General features: G+C 50.4%; 1 protein-coding gene across 1 annotated transcript in view; it reads left to right on the top strand.

The window, feature by feature from the left end:
* Positions 1-7242: 7242 nt before the first annotated feature.
* The window catches only part of ZBTB47 (zinc finger and BTB domain containing 47), a 55525-nt gene continuing 41533 nt past the window's right edge, over positions 7243-21234 (top strand). The window contains exon 1 of the mRNA XM_040431332.1: positions 7243-7436. Coding sequence (XP_040287266.1) covers positions 7434-7436 — 3 coding nt within the window. The 5' untranslated portion in view covers positions 7243-7433. The remainder of the gene's footprint in view (positions 7437-21234) is intronic.

Raw genomic sequence — 21234 nt, 5'->3', positions numbered from 1 at the left:
CCTTTGTGTCACCTCCTGTCACTATCCCTCCCTCTGTCACCTTCTGTCACTATTCCTACCTCTGTGTCACCTTCTGTCACTATTGCCCCTCTGTGTCACCTCCTGTCACTATCCCTCCCTCTGTGCCACCTCCTGTCACTATCCCTCCCTCTGTGCCACCTACTGTCACTATCCCTCCCTCTGTGTCACCTCCTGTCACTATCCTTCCCTCTGTGTCACCTCCTGTCACTATCCCCCCCTCTGTGTCACCTCCTGTCACTATCCCTCCCTCTGTGTCACCTCCTGTCACTATTTCCCCCTCTGTGTCACCTCCTGTCACTATTCTTCACTCTGTGTCACCTCCTGTCACTATCCTTCCCTCCCTGAGGCTGTCACTATCCCTCCCTCTGTGTCACCTCCTGTCACTATCCCTCCCTGTGTCACCTCCTGTCACTATCCCTCCCTCAGTGTCACCTCCTGTCACTATTCCTCCCTCAGTGTCACCTCCTGTCACCATTGCCCCTCAGTGTCACCTCCTGTCACTATTCCTCCCTCAGTGTCACCTCCTGTCACTATTGCCCCTCTGTGTCACCTCCTGTCACTATTCCTCCCTCTGTGTCACCTCCTGTCACTATTGCCCCTCTGTGTCACCTCCTGTCACTATTGCCCCTCAGTGTCACCTCCTGTCACTATTGCCCCTCAGTGTCACCTCCTGTCACTATTGCCCCTCTGTGTCACCTCCTGTCACTATCCCTCCCTCTGTGTCACCTCCTGTCACTATTGCCCCTGTGTCACCTACTGTTACTATTTCCCCTGTGTCACCTCCTGTCTCTATTGCCCCTCTGTGTCACCTCCTGTCTCTATTGCCCCTGTGTCACCTACTGTTACTATTGCCCCTTTGTGTCACCTCCTGTCACTATCCCTCCCTCTGTCACCTTCTGTCACTATTCCTACCTCTGTGTCACCTTCTGTCACTATTGCCCCTCTGTGTCACCTCCTGTCACTATCCCTCCCTCTGTGTCACCTCCTGCCACTATCCCTCCCTCTGTGTCACCTCCTGCCACTATCCCTCCCTCTGTGTCACTATCCCTCCCTCTGTGTCACCTCCTGTCTCTATTGCCCCTCTGTGTCACCTACTGTCACTATCCCTCCCTCTGTGTCACCTACTGTCACTATCCCTCCCTCTGTGTCACCTCCTGTCACTATCCCCCCCTCTGTGTCACCTCCTGTCACTATCCCCCCCTCTGTGTCACCTCCTGTCACTATCCCCCCCTCTGTGTCACCTCCTGTCACTATCCCTCCCTCTGTGTCACCTCCTGTCTCTATTGCCCCTGTGTCACCTACTGTTACTATTGCCCCTTTGTGTCACTTCCTGTCACTATCCCTCCCTCTGTCACCTTCTGTCACTATTCCTGCCTCTGTGTCACCTTCTGTCACTATTGCCCCTCTGTGTCACCTCCTGTCACTATTGACCCTCTGTGTCACCTCCTGTCACTATTTCCCCCTCTGTGTCACCTCCTGTCACTATTCCTCCCTCTGTGTCACCTCCTGTCACTATCCTTCCCTCCCTGAGGCTGTCACTATTCCTCCCTCTGTGTCACCTCCTGTCACTATTGCCCCCTCCTGTCACTATCCCTCCCTCTGTGTCACCTCCTGTCACTATCCCTCCCTCTGTGTCACCTCCTGTCACTATTGCCCCCTCCTGTCACTATCCCTCCCTCAGTGTCACCTCCTGTCACTATCCCTCCCTCTGTGTCACCTCCTGTCACTATTGCCCCTCTGTGTCACCTCCTGTCACTATCCCTCCCTGTGTCACCTCCTGTCACTATCCCTCCCTCTGTGTCACCTCCTGTCACTATTGCCCCTCTGTGTCACCTCCTGTCACTATCCTTCCCTCCCTGTCACTATTCCTCCCACTGTGTCACTATTGCCCCCTCCTGTCACTATCCCTCCCTCTGTGTCACCTCCTGTCACTATCCCTCCCTCTGTGCCACCTCCTGTCACTATTGCCCCTCTGTGTCACCTCCTGTCACTATCCCCCCCTCTGTGTCACCTCCTGTCACTATCCCTCCCTCTGTGTCACCTCCTGTCACTATCCCCCCCCCCTCTGTGTCACCTCCTGTCTCTATTGCCCCTCTGTGTCACCTCCTGTCACTATCCCTCCCTCTGTGTCACCTCCTGTCACTATTCCTCCCTCAGTGTCACCTCCTGTCACTATTCCTCCCTCTGTGTCACCTCCTGTCACTATTCCTCCCTCTGTCACCTTCTGTCACTATTCCTGCCTCTGTGTCACCTTCTGTCACTATTGCCCCTCTGTGTCACCTCCTGTCACTATTGACCCTCTGTGTCACCTCCTGTCACTATTTCCCCCTCTGTGTCACCTCCTGTCACTATTCCTCCCTCTGTGTCACCTCCTGTCACTATCCTTCCCTCCCTGAGGCTGTCACTATTCCTCCCTCTGTGTCACCTCCTGTCACTATTGCCCCCTCCTGTCACTATCCCTCCCTCTGTGTCACCTCCTGTCACTATCCCTCCCTCTGTGTCACCTCCTGTCACTATTGCCCCCTCCTGTCACTATCCCTCCCTCAGTGTCACCTCCTGTCACTATCCCTCCCTCTGTGTCACCTCCTGTCACTATTGCCCCTCTGTGTCACCTCCTGTCACTATCCCTCCCTGTGTCACCTCCTGTCACTATCCCTCCCTCTGTGTCACCTCCTGTCACTATTGCCCCTCTGTGTCACCTCCTGTCACTATCCTTCCCTCCCTGTCACTATTCCTCCCACTGTGTCACTATTGCCCCCTCCTGTCACTATCCCTCCCTCTGTGTCACCTCCTGTCACTATCCCTCCCTCTGTGCCACCTCCTGTCACTATTGCCCCTCTGTGTCACCTCCTGTCACTATCCCCCCCTCTGTGTCACCTCCTGTCACTATCCCTCCCTCTGTGTCACCTCCTGTCACTATCCCCCCCCCCTCTGTGTCACCTCCTGTCTCTATTGCCCCTCTGTGTCACCTCCTGTCACTATCCCTCCCTCTGTGTCACCTCCTGTCACTATTCCTCCCTCAGTGTCACCTCCTGTCACTATTCCTCCCTCTGTGTCACCTCCTGTCACTATTCCTCCCTCAGTGTCACCTCCTGTCACTATCCCTCCCTCTGTGTCACCTCCTGTCTCTATTGCCCCTCTGTGTCACCTCCTGTCACTATCCTTCCCTCCCTGAGGCTGTCACTATTCCTCCCTCTGTGTCACCTCCTGTCACTATTGCCCCCTCCTGTCACTATCCCTCCCTCTGTGTCACCTCCTGTCACTATCCCTCCCTCTGTGTCACCTCCTGCCACTATTGCCCCCTCCTGTCACTATCCCTCCCTCAGTGTCACCTCCTGTCACTATCCCTCCCTCTGTGTCACCTCCTGTCACTATTGCCCCTCTGTGTCACCTCCTGTCACTATCCCTCCCTGTGTCACCTCCTGTCACTATCCCTCCCTCTGTGTCACCTCCTGTCACTATTGCCCCTCTGTGTCACCTCCTGTCACTATCCTTCCCTCCCTGTCACTATTCCTCCCACTGTGTCACTATTGCCCCCTCCTGTCACTATCCCTCCCTCTGTGCCACCTCCTGTCACTATTGCCCCTCTGTGTCACCTCCTGTCACTATCCCCCCCTCTGTGTCACCTCCTGTCACTATCCCTCCCTCTGTGTCACCTCCTGTCACTATCCCCCCCTCTGTGTCACCTCCTGTCACTATCCCTCCCTCTGTGTCACCTCCTGTCACTATTCCTCCCTCAGTGTCACCTCCTGTCACTATTCCTCCCTCTGTGTCACCTCCTGTCACTATTCCTCCCTCTGTGTCACCTCCTGTCACTATTCCTCCCTCAGTGTCACCTCCTGTCACTATCCCTCCCTCTGTGTCACCTCCTGTCTCTATTGCCCCTCTGTGTCACCTCCTGTCACTATTCCTCCCTCTGTGTCACCTCCTGTCACTATCCCTCCCTCTGTGTCACCTCCTGTCACTATCCCTCCCTCTGTGTCACCTCCTGTCACTATCCCTCCCTCTGTGTCACCTCCTGCCACTATCCCTCCCTCTGTGTCACTATCCCTCCCTCTGTGTCACCTCCTGTCACTATCCCTCCCTCTGTGTCACCTCCTGTCACTATCCTCCCCTCTGTGTCACCTCCTGTCACTATTCCTCCCTCAGTGTCACCTCCTGTCACTATCCCTCCCTCTGTGTCACCTCCTGTCTCTATTGCCCCTCTGTGTCACCTCCTGTCACTATTCCTCCCTCTGTGTCACCTCCTGTCACTATCCCTCCCTCTGTGTCACCTCCTGTCACTATCCCTCCCTCTGTGTCACCTCCTGCCACTATCCCTCCCTCTGTGTCACTATCCCTCCCTCTGTGTCACCTCCTGTCACTATCCCTCCCTCTGTGTCACCTCCTGTCACTATCCCTCCCTCTGTGTCACCTCCTGTCACTATCCCTCCCTCTGTGTCACCTCCTGCCACTATCCCTCCCTCTGTGTCACTATCCCTCCCTCTGTGTCACCTCCTGTCACTATCCCTCCCTCTGTGTCACCTCCTGTCACTATCCCCCCCTCTGTGTCACCTCCTGTCACTATCCCTCCCTCTGTGTCACCTCCTGTCACTATCCCTCCCTCTGTGTCACCTCCTGTCACTATCCCTCCCTCTGTGTCACCTCCTGTCACTATCCCTCCCTCTGTGTCACCTCCTGTCACTATCCCTCCCTCTGTGTCACCTCCTGTCACTATCCCTCCCTCTGTGTCACCTCCTGTCACTATCCCTCCCTCTGTGTCACCTCCTGTCACTATCCCCCCCTCTGTGTCACCTGTCACTACTCCCCCCCTCTGTGTCACCATCCCTCCCTCTGTGTCACCTCCTGTCACTATCCCCCCCACTCTGTGTCACCTCCTGTCACTATCCCTCCCTCTGTGTCACCTCCTGTCATTATCCCTCCCTCTGTGTCACCTCCTGTCTTTATCCCTCCCTCTGTGTCACCTCCTGTCACTATCCCTCCCTCTGTGTCACCTCCTATCATTATCCCTCCCTCTGTGTCACCTCCTGTCACTATCCCTCCCTCAGTGTCACCTCCTGTCACTATCCCTCCCTCTGTGTCACCTCCTGTCACTATCCCTCCCTCTGTGTCACCTCCTGTCACTATCCCTCCCTCTGTGTCACCTCCTGTCACTATCCCTCCCTCTGTGTCACCTCCTGTCATTATCCCTCCCTCTGTGTCACCTCCTGTCACTATTCCTCCCTCTGTGTCACCTCCTGTCACTATTGCCCCTCTGTGTCACCTCCTGTCATTATCCCTCCCTCTGTGTCACCTCCTGTCACTATCCCTCCCTCTGTGTCACCTCCTGTCATTATCCCTCCCTCTGTGTCACCTCCTGTCTTTATCCCTCCCTCTGTGTCACCTCCTGTCACTATCCCTCCCTCTGTGTCACCTCCTATCATTATCCCTCCCTCTGTGTCACCTCCTGTCACTATCCCTCCCTCAGTGTCACCTCCTGTCACTATCCCTCCCTCTGTGTCACCTCCTGTCACTATCCCTCCCTCTGTGTCACCTCCTGTCACTATCCCTCCCTCTGTGTCACCTCCTGTCACTATCCCTCCCTCTGTGTCACCTCCTGTCATTATCCCTCCCTCTGTGTCACCTCCTGTCACTATTCCTCCCTCTGTGTCACCTCCTGTCACTATTGCCCCTCTGTGTCACCTCCTGTCATTATCCCTCCCTCTGTGTCACCTCCTGTCACTATCCCTCCCTCTGTGTCACCTCCTGTCACTATCCCTCCCTCTGTGTCACCTCCTGTCACTATCCCCCCCACTCTGTGTCACCTCCTGTCACTATCCCTCCCTCTGTGTCACCTCCTGTCACTATCCCTACCTCTGTGTCACCTCCTGTCACTATCCCTCCCTCTGTGTCACCTCCTGTCACTATCCCTCCCTCTGTGTCACCTCCTGTCACTATCCCTCCCTCTGTGTCACCTCCTGTCACTATCCCCCCCACTCTGTGTCTCCTCCTGTCACTATCCCTCCCTCTGTGTCACCTCCTGTCACTATCCCTCCCTCTGTGTCACCTCCTGTCACTATCCCTCCCTCTGTGTCACCTCCTGTCACTATCCCTCCCTCTGTGTCACCTCCTGTCACTATCCCTCCCTCTGTGTCACATCCTGTCACTATCCCCCCCACTCTGTGTCTCCTCCTGTCACTATCCCTCCCTCTGTGTCACCTCCTGTCACTATCCCTCCCTCTGTGTCACCTCCTGTCACTATCCCTCCCTCTGTGTCACCTCCTGTCACTATCCCTCCCTCTGTGTCACCTCCTGTCACTATCCCTCCCTCTGTGTCGCCTCCTGTCACTATTCCTCCCTCAGTGTCGCCTCCTGTCACTATCCCTCCCTCTGTGTCACCTCCTGTCACTATCCCTTTCTCTGTGTCACCTCCTGTCACTATCCCTCCCTCTGTGTCACCTCCTGTCACTATTCCTCCCTCTGTGTCACCTCCTGTCACTATCCCTCCCTCTGTGTCACCTCCTGTCACTATTGCCCCCTCTGTCACCTCCTGTCTTTATCCCTCCCTCTGTGCCACCTCCTGTCACTATCCCTCCCTCTGTGTCACCTCCTGTCACTATCCCCCCCTCTGTGTCACCTCCTGTCACTATCCCTCCCTCTGTGTCACCTCCTGTCACTATCCCTCCCTCTGTGTCACCTCCTGTCACTATCCCTCCCTCTGTGTCACCTCCTGTCACTATTCCTCCCTCTGTGTCACCTCCTGTCACTATTGCCCCCTCTGTCACCTCCTGTCTTTATCCCTCCCTCTGTGCCACCTCCTGTCACTATCCCCCCCTCTGTGTCACCTCCTGTCACTATCCCCCCCTCTGTGTCACCTCCTGTCACTATCCCTCCCTCTGTGCCACCTCCTGTCACTATCCCTCCCTCTGTGTCACCTCCTGTCACTATCCCCCCCTCTGTGTCACCTCCTGTCACTATCCCTCCCTCTGTGTCACCTCCTGTCACTATCCCTCCCTCTGTGTCACCTCCTGTCACTATCCCTCCCTCTGTGTCACCTCCTGTCACTATCCCTCCCTCTGTGTCACCTCCTGTCACTATTGCCCCCTCAGTCACCCCCATTCTGCCCCCGTCCGCCTGGCTCTCGTCCTGCCCCTCCCCCTCACATTGTCTCTTTAAGCATAGGGGAGAGGAGGGGTGTCCAGGGCTGCGTCTCACGTGATCTCCGTCGGCCAATGGCGTGTGAGCCCCGGGCAGCACCCCCACAGCAGAGCCGGGAATGTAACATGGCGCAGGCGGAGGATGCGGAGCAGCGGCAGAGCATGTAGGACAATAAGAGGCCGGAGCAGCAGAGCAGGGGGGCCGGAGACGGAGCCCCCCGAGCAGCCAGTCCAGCAACGCCATTCCTCCTCTCTGTGCGCCCACAACACTGCAAAATGGTAGGTGAGCACGGCAGCCTGTGTGCGGCCTGCACCGGGAGATGTGCCTCCTGCTGCTCTGGTGTCAGGCAGCCTGCATGTCAGCTGCTGCCAGGGGGGTGTGCAGGATAATGCAAAGGCTCCGGGAATGGTGGGGGCTGCAGAGGTGGTACAGGGTGGCGGTGTCAGGTACAGCATTGGGGTGTGAGGGAACAGGGTAATGCACTGGATGTGGGGGTGCTGCAGGGGGAGTGCACTGGATGTGGGGGTGCTGCAGGGGGAGTGCACTGGATGTGGGGGTGCTGCAGGGGGAGTGCACTGGATGTGGGGGTGCTGCAGGGGGAGTGCACTGGATGTGGGGGTGCTGCAGGGGGAGTGCACTGGATGTGGGGGTGCTGCAGGGGGAGTGCACTGGATGTGGGGGTGCTGCAGGGGGAGTGCACTGGATGTGGGGGTGCTGCAGGGGGAGTGCACTGGATGTGGGGGTGCTGCAGGGGGAGTGCACTGGATGTGGGGGTGCTGCAGGGGGAGTGCACTGGATGTGGGGGTGCTGCAGGGGGAGTGCACTGGATGTGGGGGTGCTGCAGGGGGAGTGCACTGGATGTGGGGGTGCTGCAGGGGGAGTGCACTGGATGTGGGGGTGCTGCAGGGGGAGTGCACTGGATGTGGGGGTGCTGCAGGGGGAGTGCACTGGATGTCGGGGTGCTGCAGGGGGAGTGCACTGGATGTGGGGGTGCTGCAGGGGGAGTGCACTGGATGTGGGGGTGCTGCAGGGGGAGTGCACTGGATGTCGGGGTGCTGCAGGGGGAGTGCACTGGATGTGGGGGTGCTGCAGGCGAATGTATAGAATATGAGGGCTGCAGGCTACTGAACTGGATCTTTGGGGTTGCAGGGTAGCGAATACATAGAATTATGGGGGTCTGTAGGGTAGTGTATAGGAAATGGGGTGCTGAAGGGTAGAGCACTGGATATGGGGCAGGCTGAAGGGTAGTGCACTGGATATGGGGAGGCTGAAGGGTAGTGCACTGGATATGGGGGGGACTGCAGGTTACTGCACTGGATATGGGGGGGGACTGCAGGTTACTGCACTGGATATGGGGGGGACTGCAGGTTACTGCACTGGATATGGGGGGGACTGCAGGTTACTGCACTGGATATGGGGGGGACTGCAGGTTACTGCACTGGATATGGGGGGGACTGCAGGTTACTGCACTGGATATGGGGGGGACTGCAGGTTACTGCACTGGATATGGGGGGGACTGCAGGTTACTGCACTGGATATGGGGGGGACTGCAGGTTACTGCACTGGATATGGGGGGGACTGCAGGTTACTGCACTGGATATGGGGGATGACTGCAGGTTACTGCACTGGATATGGGGGATGACTGCAGGTTACTGCACTGGATATGGGGGATGACTGCAGGTTACTGCACTGGATATGGGGGGGGGGACTGCAGGTTACTGCACTGGATATGGGGGGGTCTGCAGGTTACTGCACTGGATATGGGGGGGACTGCAGGTTACTGCACTGGATGTGCTGCAGGCTGATCCTGCTATTGGGATGCAAGTGGTTTTTGGAGGGCATTACTTTGTGCATAGCTGGTATAGACCCTGCAGCAGCTGCTGTGATTTGGGGTACAGTCTGTGCCCTGATATCTGGACTGTTTCTCCTGTTGACCTGGGGAGAGTTTAACCCCTTTTGTGATGGAGGCTTGTGTGAAGATAATGCAGTGAGTGAGGGTGACAGTGACACAGGCCCGACACTGTGTGATGGTGGCAGTGATGACCCCGCTGTGTGAACTGTGACATAAAAATAAGAGGTTCACTTCTATTGGCTTACTGAGATAAGCGGTGCCCGAGCAGTCTGTCAGCCGCTTATTGTCCAACCTCCATAGGTAAAACCATGGTTAAATCTGATACGATTTCTGAACATCACGGAGGCAGGAGGCTGTGCGTCTGCATAGGGGTGTATATGGCCCTGGAGGTAGCCATGGCAATTAAAATGGAGGTCCCCATTGTTTACACTGCCGGCTGCGCTCAGAGAGCTGTAAATTGATGCACAAATAGAATATCTCAAAGTTGTCTTTCATCTGAAGGAAGTAAACAGTGAAGTTCCTATTCAATGACAGCAAGCGGAGATCTTAAACTTTGAGGAATTGATGCAGAAAATATACTAAGAAGACTGGATCTGTCATCGTTCGTGACCTGGCTATAAAATACTCGTATTCATCATAACAGCATATCAGCGCTCTGCCATGTGCCGTTCCTCTATTATTCCTCCTGAATATGTACGAATTTATTGACAACTAGATGTTTCCCTTGTTTAAGGCCCTTTTCACACCAGTGACTTCCAGCATTGGACTCGCAGCGTTTGTCAGCAGAGCACCTGTCCTGCACTGACGGGGTCCACATAGCTTTATATTGATTTATGATGCTATGTAACCCTTACAGTTCTGAAATGTATTACACTGACAGCATTATGTCGATGCTATCCAATACATTCCAGACCTCTGAGAGTTAAATAGCATCATAAATCAGCATAATGCTATGCGACCCCGGCAGTGCTGGGAGGTCAGGATGGGTGCTCGCTGACCCACGCTGCGAGTCCAATGTGTGGAACTCGCTTGTGTGAAAGGGGCCTAAGGGTTGTGTCACCATTGATGGGACACACCTCTACCTGGTAACGCCCAGTCGTCAATTTATTCCTAAGATTCCAAGAGGAGTAACAGATGAATGGCACAATGTAGAGTTTAAAAAAAATAAATAAATAAAAGCTCCGGAATACAATTATTTACAAAAATAGACCTGTCTGGAGCGGTGACGGACATTGGCAGGTTGTGAAACTCGCCTGGTGAGGTACCCTTTACAGTTCCTTCCCTTTGTCCCACTTTTGCCAAACAGCTGATGGACAGGTGTGTTGGGTGTATGACCCTCGCCGATCAGATAGTGATGGCCTGTCCTGAGGATTGACCATCACTTAATAAAAACTGGACAGCCCCTTTTAATTGTTTCCAGCTGTTTTGTATATACAGCACCTATATAAACTATGCATCTCCATAGTAACAGACCACAAAACCTGTGTAGTCTGATCGTGCCTTCTGTGTGTCTTTTGTGTCTTGCAATTTTATGTTATCACAAGATTTTGGGGGTCGGGGGGTTATGATGGCACAATCAGACTGTCCAAGGTTTGTTGGTAGTCGGTTACCATGGAGACACATAGTCTGCATAGGGACTGTAGTCAGAAAAAAACATTCCCATTTCAGGGGCATCGGGACGGAAAAAAATTGGGAAAGTGGACATCGCCTTTAACATTGGTGGTATGCACCATGATCTTATGTGTAGGGTGGGCTTCTGAGTACCCCTTGATATTGGGCAGAGGTTGTCCAGGGCAATGCGATGCTAATTCAAGATGTGTGACCCTTTGTTAACCGTTGGATGATCCTCTCCCCATTGCGCATCTGGCAGAGTGTTGTATGGACGTTAATGGGGAGGTTGGGGTTATTGACCGCCTGCCAAACGAGCCTTCACCCAGTTTAGTGTACGGCCTACGCACGGCGGCGCCAACGCAACCAGGACCTGTTGTCTCCCTCCTGGCCCAGCCGTACTGCCATGATGTGATTGTGATGAGGTGGGTTGTTGGGCCAGAATGGAGTCAGCAGGTAAGTGCATCCTTGTGTCCTATGGTATCTATATGGTGTTGGCAGGAAAGCCTCATGGATGTAACGCAACATAATGGAGTCTGTGTCTGTAATACGTGCATTTCTTGTACTCCAGTCACATCCAGAGTTGCATTAAAAATTCTGTAGGCCCCAAGCTAACAGAGAGCTGTGCATTGTGAGGGTCTGTTCACACAGCGCAGTCAGATCGTGTTTTGTCGTTATTTTTTTCAGCGATTTGACCACTGCTGGCGAATAGGTTGTCCCAGGACTAAAATGTGTCCCCTATCGAAAGGATACTGAATGAGTGTTTGTCTGGGGCCCCAGCCGATCCCTAGAACAGGGCCTCTATGTTCCCCACAGTCGAATAGAGCGGTGGTCACCCATGCGTGCTGCCGTTCCATTCAGCCCTCTGTGGATAAGTGTTTGTCACGGGACATCCCCTGTAAAACTCAGCTATTAGGGAGAGTGAAAGCTGAAATGTAATGGGTTGCTATGGGCAACAAGGACTCGGACAAGGGGCACTTCAATTTCACATTGTCCGTTGTTCATTTAAAACAATGAATAATAAAGTTGATTTAAACCAGTGCAGGCAAAAAGTGGAGAAGTGACTGCATAGCAACCAATCAGATTTCCTGTTTCGTTATCCCAGCACAGGCTACAGAATGAAAGCTGGACTCTGATTGGTTGCTATGGAGAGCCCAGTTCTGTGAGGCCTGTATGACAGAGAGAGGTTCGCCGTCAGCCCCCTTTATGTGACTGCTGTAAATATAAACAGTTCCTGACGCCCATCCTCCCTCCACCGACACCATATTTGGGATAAGTGCGGCGCCGCTGTCACACACAGGCCTTGTATGGTCGTCCTTAAAGGGATTGTAAAAGTCAAAACATTTTGTAGGTAATCGGTGGCGGTCCGATTCCCTTCCCGTGCCTGAATGGAACTTCGAGCAGGAGGCTGACCCTCTATGGCACAGCCAGAAGTGGCGGGGTACAGCATGGAGCTGCCACCGCATGCTTGATGTGACACTCCTTTCAGATGAGCAGCGGGACCCCAATTTTTGTGATCAGTAGGGCCCCAGCAGTCGGAACGAGCATGCACACATGAGGTGAATTCCGGAGTTTGTGCCGGGATACTAGTTCTGACCTGGTCCACAGCGGAAGTGACATCCAGTCCATAGCCCGAGCCGGAAACCTGGTAAAGGAAGTGACATCGGCTGAAGTCGGACAGAAATTTCATGTGACTGGGTTCCCGAGAGACCCATCCACCCAACTTCTGAATAAGGCCCTTTTCATACGAGCGAGTTCCCCCCACATTGGACTTACAGCTCGCGTCCTGACCTCCCAACACTGACGGGGTCGCATAGCATTATACTGATTTATGATGCTATGTAACCTCGACAGTTCTGGAATGTTTTGGATAACACCGACAGCATTATGTCAGTGTTATCCAATACATTTCAGACCATTAAGGGTTACATAGCATCATAAATCAATATAATGCTATGCGACCCCGGCAGTGCTGGGAGGTCAGGACGGGAGCTGCTGCATACTCGCGCTGTGAGTCCAATGCGTGGAACTTGTGAAAGGGGCCTAAGTGTATTACACACTTTATCCTACGGGAGCTTTAGAGTCTGTTATCAAAGCGGTACCCTAAAGCATGGCGGTGGGACAGAGCATCAGCCCCAGCCCAGGACGATGGAGCCATTGATAAGGTTATGGTCTGAGGTAACTGACGGACTTTTCTTGTGCAGTTCCTCCCGTGTCTCGTTCCGATCTTCGGCGTCCCGCGTGTTACATAAAGCCGGAGCAGTAATGCGGAATGACCCATCGGTCCAGGGCTGAGGAATGTTTCTGATTGATTAAACACCGCTGCAGAAAAAGGGGGATCTCCCGGCACCAGATCTTCTGTCGGCTAAAATATTCCTTTCCTCAGAAAGATCTCTGCTTGCTTTCTTGTCTTTGCTCACACAGCTGAGAGGGTTTGTTAAAGTTGGTGCTGTGCTCAGTCCTTCATTGACTGCAAGCATAGAATTTGATCATTTAAAACACAAAGGAGCGGATTTACTAATCCTGGTGATGGAGTAACCTTGGACCTGCACTGTAGACCTGCAGCAGATCTATCACAGGGGCCCTGGCTAATAAGCGTCTGCAGCGCATGCATCATCTCTGACTCTGTACCAACTGTCGGCTTAGGCCTCATGCACACGACGTATTTTTTCACGGTCCGCAAAACGGGGTTCCGTTGTTCTGTGATCCGTTTTTTTTCCCGTGTGTGTTCCTTGATTTTTGGAGGATCACCAGACATGAAAAGTGAAAAAAAAAATCGAAGTCAAGTTTGCCTTGAAAATTATAGGAAAAAAACGGACATGGTTCACGGACGCGGATGACAATCTTGTGTGCCTCTGTGTTTTTTCACGGACCCGTTGACTTGAATGGGTCCGCGAACCGTTGTCCGTGGAAAAAAATAGGACAGGTCTTATTTTTTTTTGACGGACCGGAAACACGGATCACGGAAGCGGATGACAAACGGTGCATTTTCCGAGTTTTCAACTGACCCATTGAAAGTCAATGGGTCCGCAGAAAATCACGTAAAACGGAACAACGGACACGGAACCCAACAACGGTCGTGTGCATGAGGCCTTAGTCTGAGACAGAGTTGTAAAATGTGGCACCTTACCATAATACAGGATGTAACTCGGGATAAGTAATGTAATGTATGTACACAGTGACTGCACCAGCAGAATAGTGAGTGCAGCTCTGGAGTATAATACAGGATGTAACTCAGGATCAGTACAGGATAAGTAATGTATGTACACAGTGACTGCGCCAGCAGAATAGTGAGTGCAGCTCTGGAGTGTAATACAGGATGTAACTCCGGATCAGAACAGGATGAGTAATGTATGTACACAGTGACTGCACCAGCAGAATAGTGAGTGCAGCTCTTGAGTATAATACAGGATGTAACTCAGGATCAGTACAGGATGAGTAATGTATGTACACAGTGACTGCACCAGCAGAATAGTGAGTGTAGCTCTGGAGTATAATATAGGATGTAACTCAGGATCAGTACAGGATAAGTAATGTATATACACAGTGACTGCACCAGCAGAATAGTGAGTGCAGCTCTGGAGTATAATACAGGGCGTGACTCTGGGTCAGTACAGGATAAGGCCCCTTTCACACGAGCAAGGTTTCCGCGCGGGTGCAATGCGTGACGTGAACGCATTGCACCTGCACTGAATCCGGACCCAATCATTTCTATAGGGCTGTGCACACGAGCGGTGATTTTCACGCATCACTTGTGCGTTGCATGAAAATCGCAGCATGTTCTATATTCTGCGTTTTTCACGCAACGCAGGCCCCATAGAAGTGAATGGGGCTGTGTGAAAATCGCAAGCATCCGCAAGAAAGTGCGTATGTGGTGCGATTTTCACGCACGGTTGCTAGGAGACGATCGGGATGGGGACCCGATCATTATTAACATGGTTATAAGGGAAAATAATAGCATTCTTAATACAGAATGCATAGTAAAATAGCGCTGGAGGGGTTAAAAAGAAATAAAAAATAATATAACTCACCTTAATCCACTTGTTCGCGCAGCCGGCTTCTCTTCTTTCTTCTTCTTTGCTGTGCACAGGAAAAGGACCTTTGATGACGTCACTGCGCTCATCACATGGTCCGTCACATGATCCATCACCATGGTAAAAGATCATGTGATGAGCGCAGTGACGTCATCAAAGGTGCTATTCCTCAAAGAAGACAGAAGAGATGCCGGCTGCGCGAACAAGTGGATTAAGGCGAGTTAAATTATTATTATATTTTTTTTAACCCCTCCAGCGCTATTGTACTAAGCATTCTGTATTCAGAATGCTATTATTTTCCCTTATAACCATGTTATAAGGGGAAATAATACAATCTACACAACCTTGAACCCAAACCTGAACTTCTGTAAAGAAGTTCGGGTCTGGGTACAGCACTCCGTTTTTTATCACGCGCGTGCAAAACACATTGCACCCGCGCGATAAAAACTAAACAACGGAATGCAATCTTAGTCAAAACTGACTGCATTTGGGTACCTAATCGCACGGGTTTGCCGCAACGCATCCGGACCTTATCCGGACACGCTCGTCTGCAAGGGGCCTAAGGGTTAATGCACACAGCCGTATGTATTTTGCGGTCCACAAAAAACACGGATGACATCCGTGCACATTCCGTATTTTGCGGAACGGAACTGCTGGCCCTTCATAGAACAGTCCTATCCTTGTCCGTAATGAGGACAATAATAGGACATGTTCTATTTTTTTGCGGAACGGAAATACGGAAACGGAATGCACACGGAGTAACTATATATATATATTTTTTTTTTCTGGACAGATTGAAGTGAATGGTTCCACATACGGAAAGCACACGGAAAGAAAATAATGTAATGTTTGTACACAGTGACTCCACCAGCAGAATAGTGAGTGCAGCTCTGGAGTATAATGCAGGATGTAACTCAGTCAGGATCATTACAGGATAAGTAATGTAATGTATGTACATAGTGAGTGCAGCTCTGGAGTATAATACAAAATATAATGTAAGATCAGTACAGGATACATCAAGACCTGCCTGCAGCCTGTGATGTCATTCTGTGTGCCCCCCCCCCCCCCCCCCCCCAACCATCAGAGTGGCACTTCAGCGGGTGCAATGTCTGGTTGAGACTGGTGTTGGGGGAACTGTGGGGTGTGTAGATTTTATTTAATTTGCTCAAAAAGAGAACTTCTCACCATGAAAATGGCATGCAGTCTGCCAACAGCAGGTTATAGAGCAGATACTATACCGTGGAGCAGGGGCATAACTACCATAGCGGCAGACCGTGCGACTGCTATGGGGCCCATGGCAAGAGCGGGCCTAGTTGGGATCATCTTCTCTTCTACTGGGGGTGAAAACTTGGTCAGGACTCTACCCTCTACAGAAACAACTTTTAGCAAATGAGGCAGTGGAAAAAATGGCCTGAGGGTCACTGAAAGGGGTTTAGGCCGGAAACCCTTCTGTCCTGTGTGGGGGGCCCGGTTTGATCCTTGCTATGGGGCCCTTACTACTCTATGTACACCAGTGCCAGCTTTCTGACATGAATACTGGCGTTCTGCCAGAACCTCTGCTGCAGATGTGAACCTTGCCTTATACCGTCTTATCAGCCGCCTCTGTATGCACGCTTATATGGGGAAGGCTGTCAGTCACTGGTAGGCCCGCCCACTCGGAGCAGAGATTTAGATGTATGAATTATGGTACAATTTTTACCAAATCTTTTCCCATAAAACTATATATCGCTCTGCTCATCTCCTCCACCTTTAAAAGGGTCTGTCCATCTATGATATGCCATCAGTGTCAGATAGAAACATAGAAACATATAATGTGTCGGCAGATAAGAACCATTTGGCCCATCTAGTCTGCCCAATATACTGAATACTATGGATAGCCCCCGGCCCTATCTTATATGAAGGATGGCCTTATGCCTATCCCATGCATGCTTAAACTCCTTCACTGTATTTGCAGCTACCACTTCTGCAGGAAGGCTATTCCATGCATCCACTACTCTCTCAGTAAAGTAATACTTCCTTATATTACTTTTAAACCTTTGCCCCTCTAATTTAAAACGATGTCCTCTTGTGGTAGTTTTTCTTCTTTTAAATATTCTCTCCTCTTTTACCTTGTTGATTCCCTTTTATGTATTTAGCAGTTTCTATCATATCCCCTCTGTCTCGTCTTTCTTCCAAGCTATACATGTTAAGGTCCTTTAACCTTTCCTGGTAAGTTTTATCCTGCAATCCATGTACTAGTTTAGTAGCTCTTCTCTGAACTCTCTCTAGAGTATCTATATCCTTCTGGAGATATGGTCTCCAGTACTGCGCACAATACTCCACATGAGGTCTCACTAGTGCTCTGTAGAGCGGCATGAGCGCCTCCCTCTGTCTACTGGTAATGCCTCTCCCTATACACCCAAGCATTCGGCTAGCATTTCCTGCTGCTCTATGACATGGTCTGCCTACCTTTAAGTCTTCTGAAATAATGACCCCTAAATCCCTTTCCCCAGATACTGAGGTTAGGACTGTATCACTGATTTTATATTCTGCTCTTGGGTTTTTACGCCCCAGGTGCATTATCTTGCACTTATCCACATAAAATTTTAGTTGCCAGATTTTTGACCATTCCTCTAGTTTTCCTAAATCCTTTTCCATTTGGTGTATCCCTCCAGGAACATCAACCCTGTTACAATCTTTGTGTCATCAGCAAAAAGACACACCTTACCATCGAGGCCTTCTGCAATTTCGCTGATAAAGATATTAAACAATATGGGTCCCAGAACAGATCCCTGAGGTAACCCACTGGTAACAAGACCTTGGTCTGAATATACTCCATTGACTACAACCCTCTGTTGTCTGTCCCTCAGCCACTGCCTAATCCATTCAACAATATGGGAGTCCAAGCCCAAAGACTGCAATTTATTGATAAGCCTTCTGTGTGGGACAGTATCGAAAGCCTTTTAGATGTTCCACAATCCTCTCCTTAAGTATGGTTTCCATTAATTTCCCCACTATTGTTGTCAGGCTTACTGGCCTATAGTTGCCCGATTCCTTCCTACTACCTTTCTTGTGAATCGGCACAACATTTGCTAATTTCCAATCTTCTGGGACGACTCCTGTTGCCAGTGATTGGTTAAATAAATCTGTTAATGGTTTTGCTAGTTCACCGCTGAGCTCTTTTAATAGCTTTGGCTGTATCCCATCAGGCCCCTGTGACTTATTTGTATTGATTTTAGACACCCTCCTATCCCCACCGATGGGCCCCCCGAAATTATATAGATCACATCGTGCTGATGTGTCGTGCTCCCCATTCGTTGCTTTGGGAGTTATGAAAATAGCTGTGCAGGCTCTTATAGAGGTGAACGGAAGGTGGCCCATTCTGGAGACAAGTGGGACCCATCTCTATCTGACATTGATGCCACATCCTAGCGATGGGCCCACCCGTTTAATGGGGAATTCCAATGCTTTTTGGTTCATCACTGGGTAATACCATGTTCTGCACTCTGGATTGGAGGAGACCAGGGTGAGAGGTGGGCACACATGCGGGCAGCTCCCTGGAGCGATGACTGTGACTCCCATTATCCTCAATGTCGCCTTGCCACCAAAGAGGAGAGCCCCATAACTAGAACCCCTACCCAATGTTCAGTCCCCCCAGGACTCTTTTCCTTTAGGGATGTTTCTGTATCTCGTCATGTGTTTCATTGCATCACTTTGCATTGTTTCTGTGTTCCCTCCAGTGCAGAATTATTGTGCTGTGTCTCCGGAGCTGTCCCTCCCTCCCTGGTCTCCTCCATGAACTGCCGTCCTCTAGTGTAACTTTTGATGAATGGTCTTCTCTTACACTGGTGACCTGCTGACCGAGGCGTCTAATTAGAGCAGTGCTGGGAGATGAAGTGTCGGAGGATGGGGGGTGGGAGAGGTTTGTTCTCTGCGGTAATAAAGGCAAATGGCTTGTTTAATAGCAAAATTAAATCTGTGAAGTGTACATGAGGAGCGCACTTTAAATCAGACGGCTAATAAAGCCGACCCCTGCAGAGGGGTGTGCAAGGAGGCTGCGAAATGTTGTGACTTTTTTTTAATTTTTTCTCCAGGAGTCACAGGGTCGTTTAATTAATATAAATATAGATAGATATATATATTATAATTTTTTATTTTTTTGGTTTTGTATGGGGTAAACTACAAAATCTAACAAGGAAAGTTTTTTTCCTCTTCAAATTTGCAAAGTGACCTTAAAATTATTGAAATTTTATTTTTCTGCACTCACTATTCTGCTGGTGCAGTCCCTGTGTACATACATTACTGATCCTGAGTTACATCCTGTATTATACAGGTTCTTCTCAAAAAATTAGCATATTGTGATAAAGTTCATTATTTTCTGTAATGTACTGATAAACATTAGACTTTCATATATTTTAGATTCATTACACACAACTGAAGTAGTTCAAGCCTTTTCTTGTTTTAATATTGATGATTTTGGCATACAGCTCATGAAAACCCAAAATTCCTATCTCAAAAAATTAGCATATCATGAAAAGGTTCTCTAAACGAGCTATTACCCTAATCATCTGAATCAACTAATTAACTCTAAACACCTGCAAAAGATTCCTGAGGCTTTTAAAAACTCCCAGCCTGGTTCATTACTCAAAACCGCAATCATGGGTAAGACTGCCGACCTGACTGCTGTCCAGAAGGCCATCATTGACACCCTCAAGCAAGAGGGTAAGACACAGAAAGAAATTTCTGAACGAATAGGCTGTTCCCAGAGTGCTGTATCAAGGCACCTCAGTGGGAAGTCTGTGGGAAGGAAAAAGTGTGGCAGAAAACGCTGCACAACGAGAAGAGGTGACCGGACCCTGAGGAAGATTGTGGAGAAGGACCGATTCCAGACCTTGGGGGACCTGCGGAAGCAGTGGACTGAGTCTGGAGTAGAAACATCCAGAGCCACCGTGTACAGGCGTGTGCAGGAAATGGGCTACACGTGCCGCATTCCCCAGGTCAAGCCACTTTTGAACCAGAAACAGCGGCAGAAGCGCCTGACCTGGGCTACAGAGAAGCAGCACTGGACTGTTGCTCAGTGGTCCAAAGTACTTTTTTCGGATGAAAGCAAATTTTGCATGTCATTCGGAAATCAAGGTGCCAGAGTCTGGAGGAAGACTGGGGAGAGGGAAATGCCAAAATGCCTGAAGTCCAGTGTCAAGTACCCACAGTCAGTGATGGTCTGGGGTGCCATGTCAGCTGCTGGTGTTGGTCCACTGTGTTTCATCAAGGGCAGGGTCAATGCAGCTAGCTATCAGGAGATTTTGGAGCACTTCATGCTTCCATCTGCTGAAAAACTTTATGGAGATGAAGATTTCATTTTTCAGCACGACCTGGCACCTGCCCACAGTGCCAAAACCACTGGTAAATGGTTTACTGACCATGGTATTACTGTGCTCAATTGGCCTGCCAACTCTCCTGACCTGAACCCCATAGAGAATCTGTGGGATATTGGGAAGAGAAAGTTGAGAGACGCAAGACCCAACACTCTGGATGAGCTTAAGGCCGCTATCGAAGCATCCTGGGCCTCCATAACACCTCAGCAGTGCCACAGGCTGATTGCCTCCATGCCGCATTGAAGCAGTCATTTCTGCAAAAGGATTCCCGACCAAGTATTGAGTGCATAACTGAACTTAATTATTTGAAGGTTGACTTTTTTTGTATTAAAAACACTTTTCTTTTATTGGTCGGATGAAATATGCTAATTTTTAGAGATAGGAATTTGGGGTTTTCATGAGCTGTATGCCAAAATCATCAATATTAAAACAAGAAAAGGCTTGAACTACTTCAGTTGTGTGTAATGAATCTAAAATATATGAAAGTCTAATGTTTATCAGTACATTACAGAAAATAATGAACTTTATCACAATATGCTAATTTTTTTTGAAGAACCTGTACTCCAGAGCTGCACTCACTATTCTGCTGGTGCAGTCACTGTGCTCATACATTACTTATCCTGTAATGATCCTGAGTTACATCCTGTATTATACTCCAGAGCTGCACTCACTATTCTGCTGGTGCAGTCACTGTGTACATACATTGTTTATCCTGTATTATACTCCAGAGCTGCGCTCACTATTCTCCTAGTGGAATTATTGTGTACATACATTATAGACCGTTAGTTTAGAGCTCCTATACTAGACGTGTCCCATGGAGAAGAGTAAGGTTGCGGTCATACATGCAGTTTATTATGCCGTTAAGGTGCTGTATTTGAGGCAAATTATTTACGCTACAGCCAGAAGTGGATCCAGCAGTATGGAGATGTAGAAGTCCTCATGATGTAGTTGCCATTCCTGTTCTATCTACCACTGACTTTGGTTCGAAAAACTTCACCGATCCTGCCTGTATGGCTCCAGCTAATGTGTTTTATTGGAAGAATACAGCTAAGTTCTTACCCTGGACAACTCCTTTAAGGGGGAATGCAGAAGAGAACTGTAGGTCGGTGGGTTGCGTCTCGTGGAGCAGCCTTTTGTATAGTTCTCCATTTTGGACTGGGTTGCCGCATCAGAGTTTATACTGGAGTTATACTTTACCTGATGCAGACTGAATATCGAGTCTATAAAC

The sequence above is a fragment of the Bufo bufo genome, chromosome 5 (assembly GCF_905171765.1).
Source record: "Bufo bufo chromosome 5, aBufBuf1.1, whole genome shotgun sequence".
NCBI lineage: Eukaryota > Metazoa > Chordata > Amphibia > Anura > Bufonidae > Bufo > Bufo bufo.
Note: the sequence above shows the minus strand (reverse complement) of the source record. Positions and strands in the feature narration are given on the sequence as shown.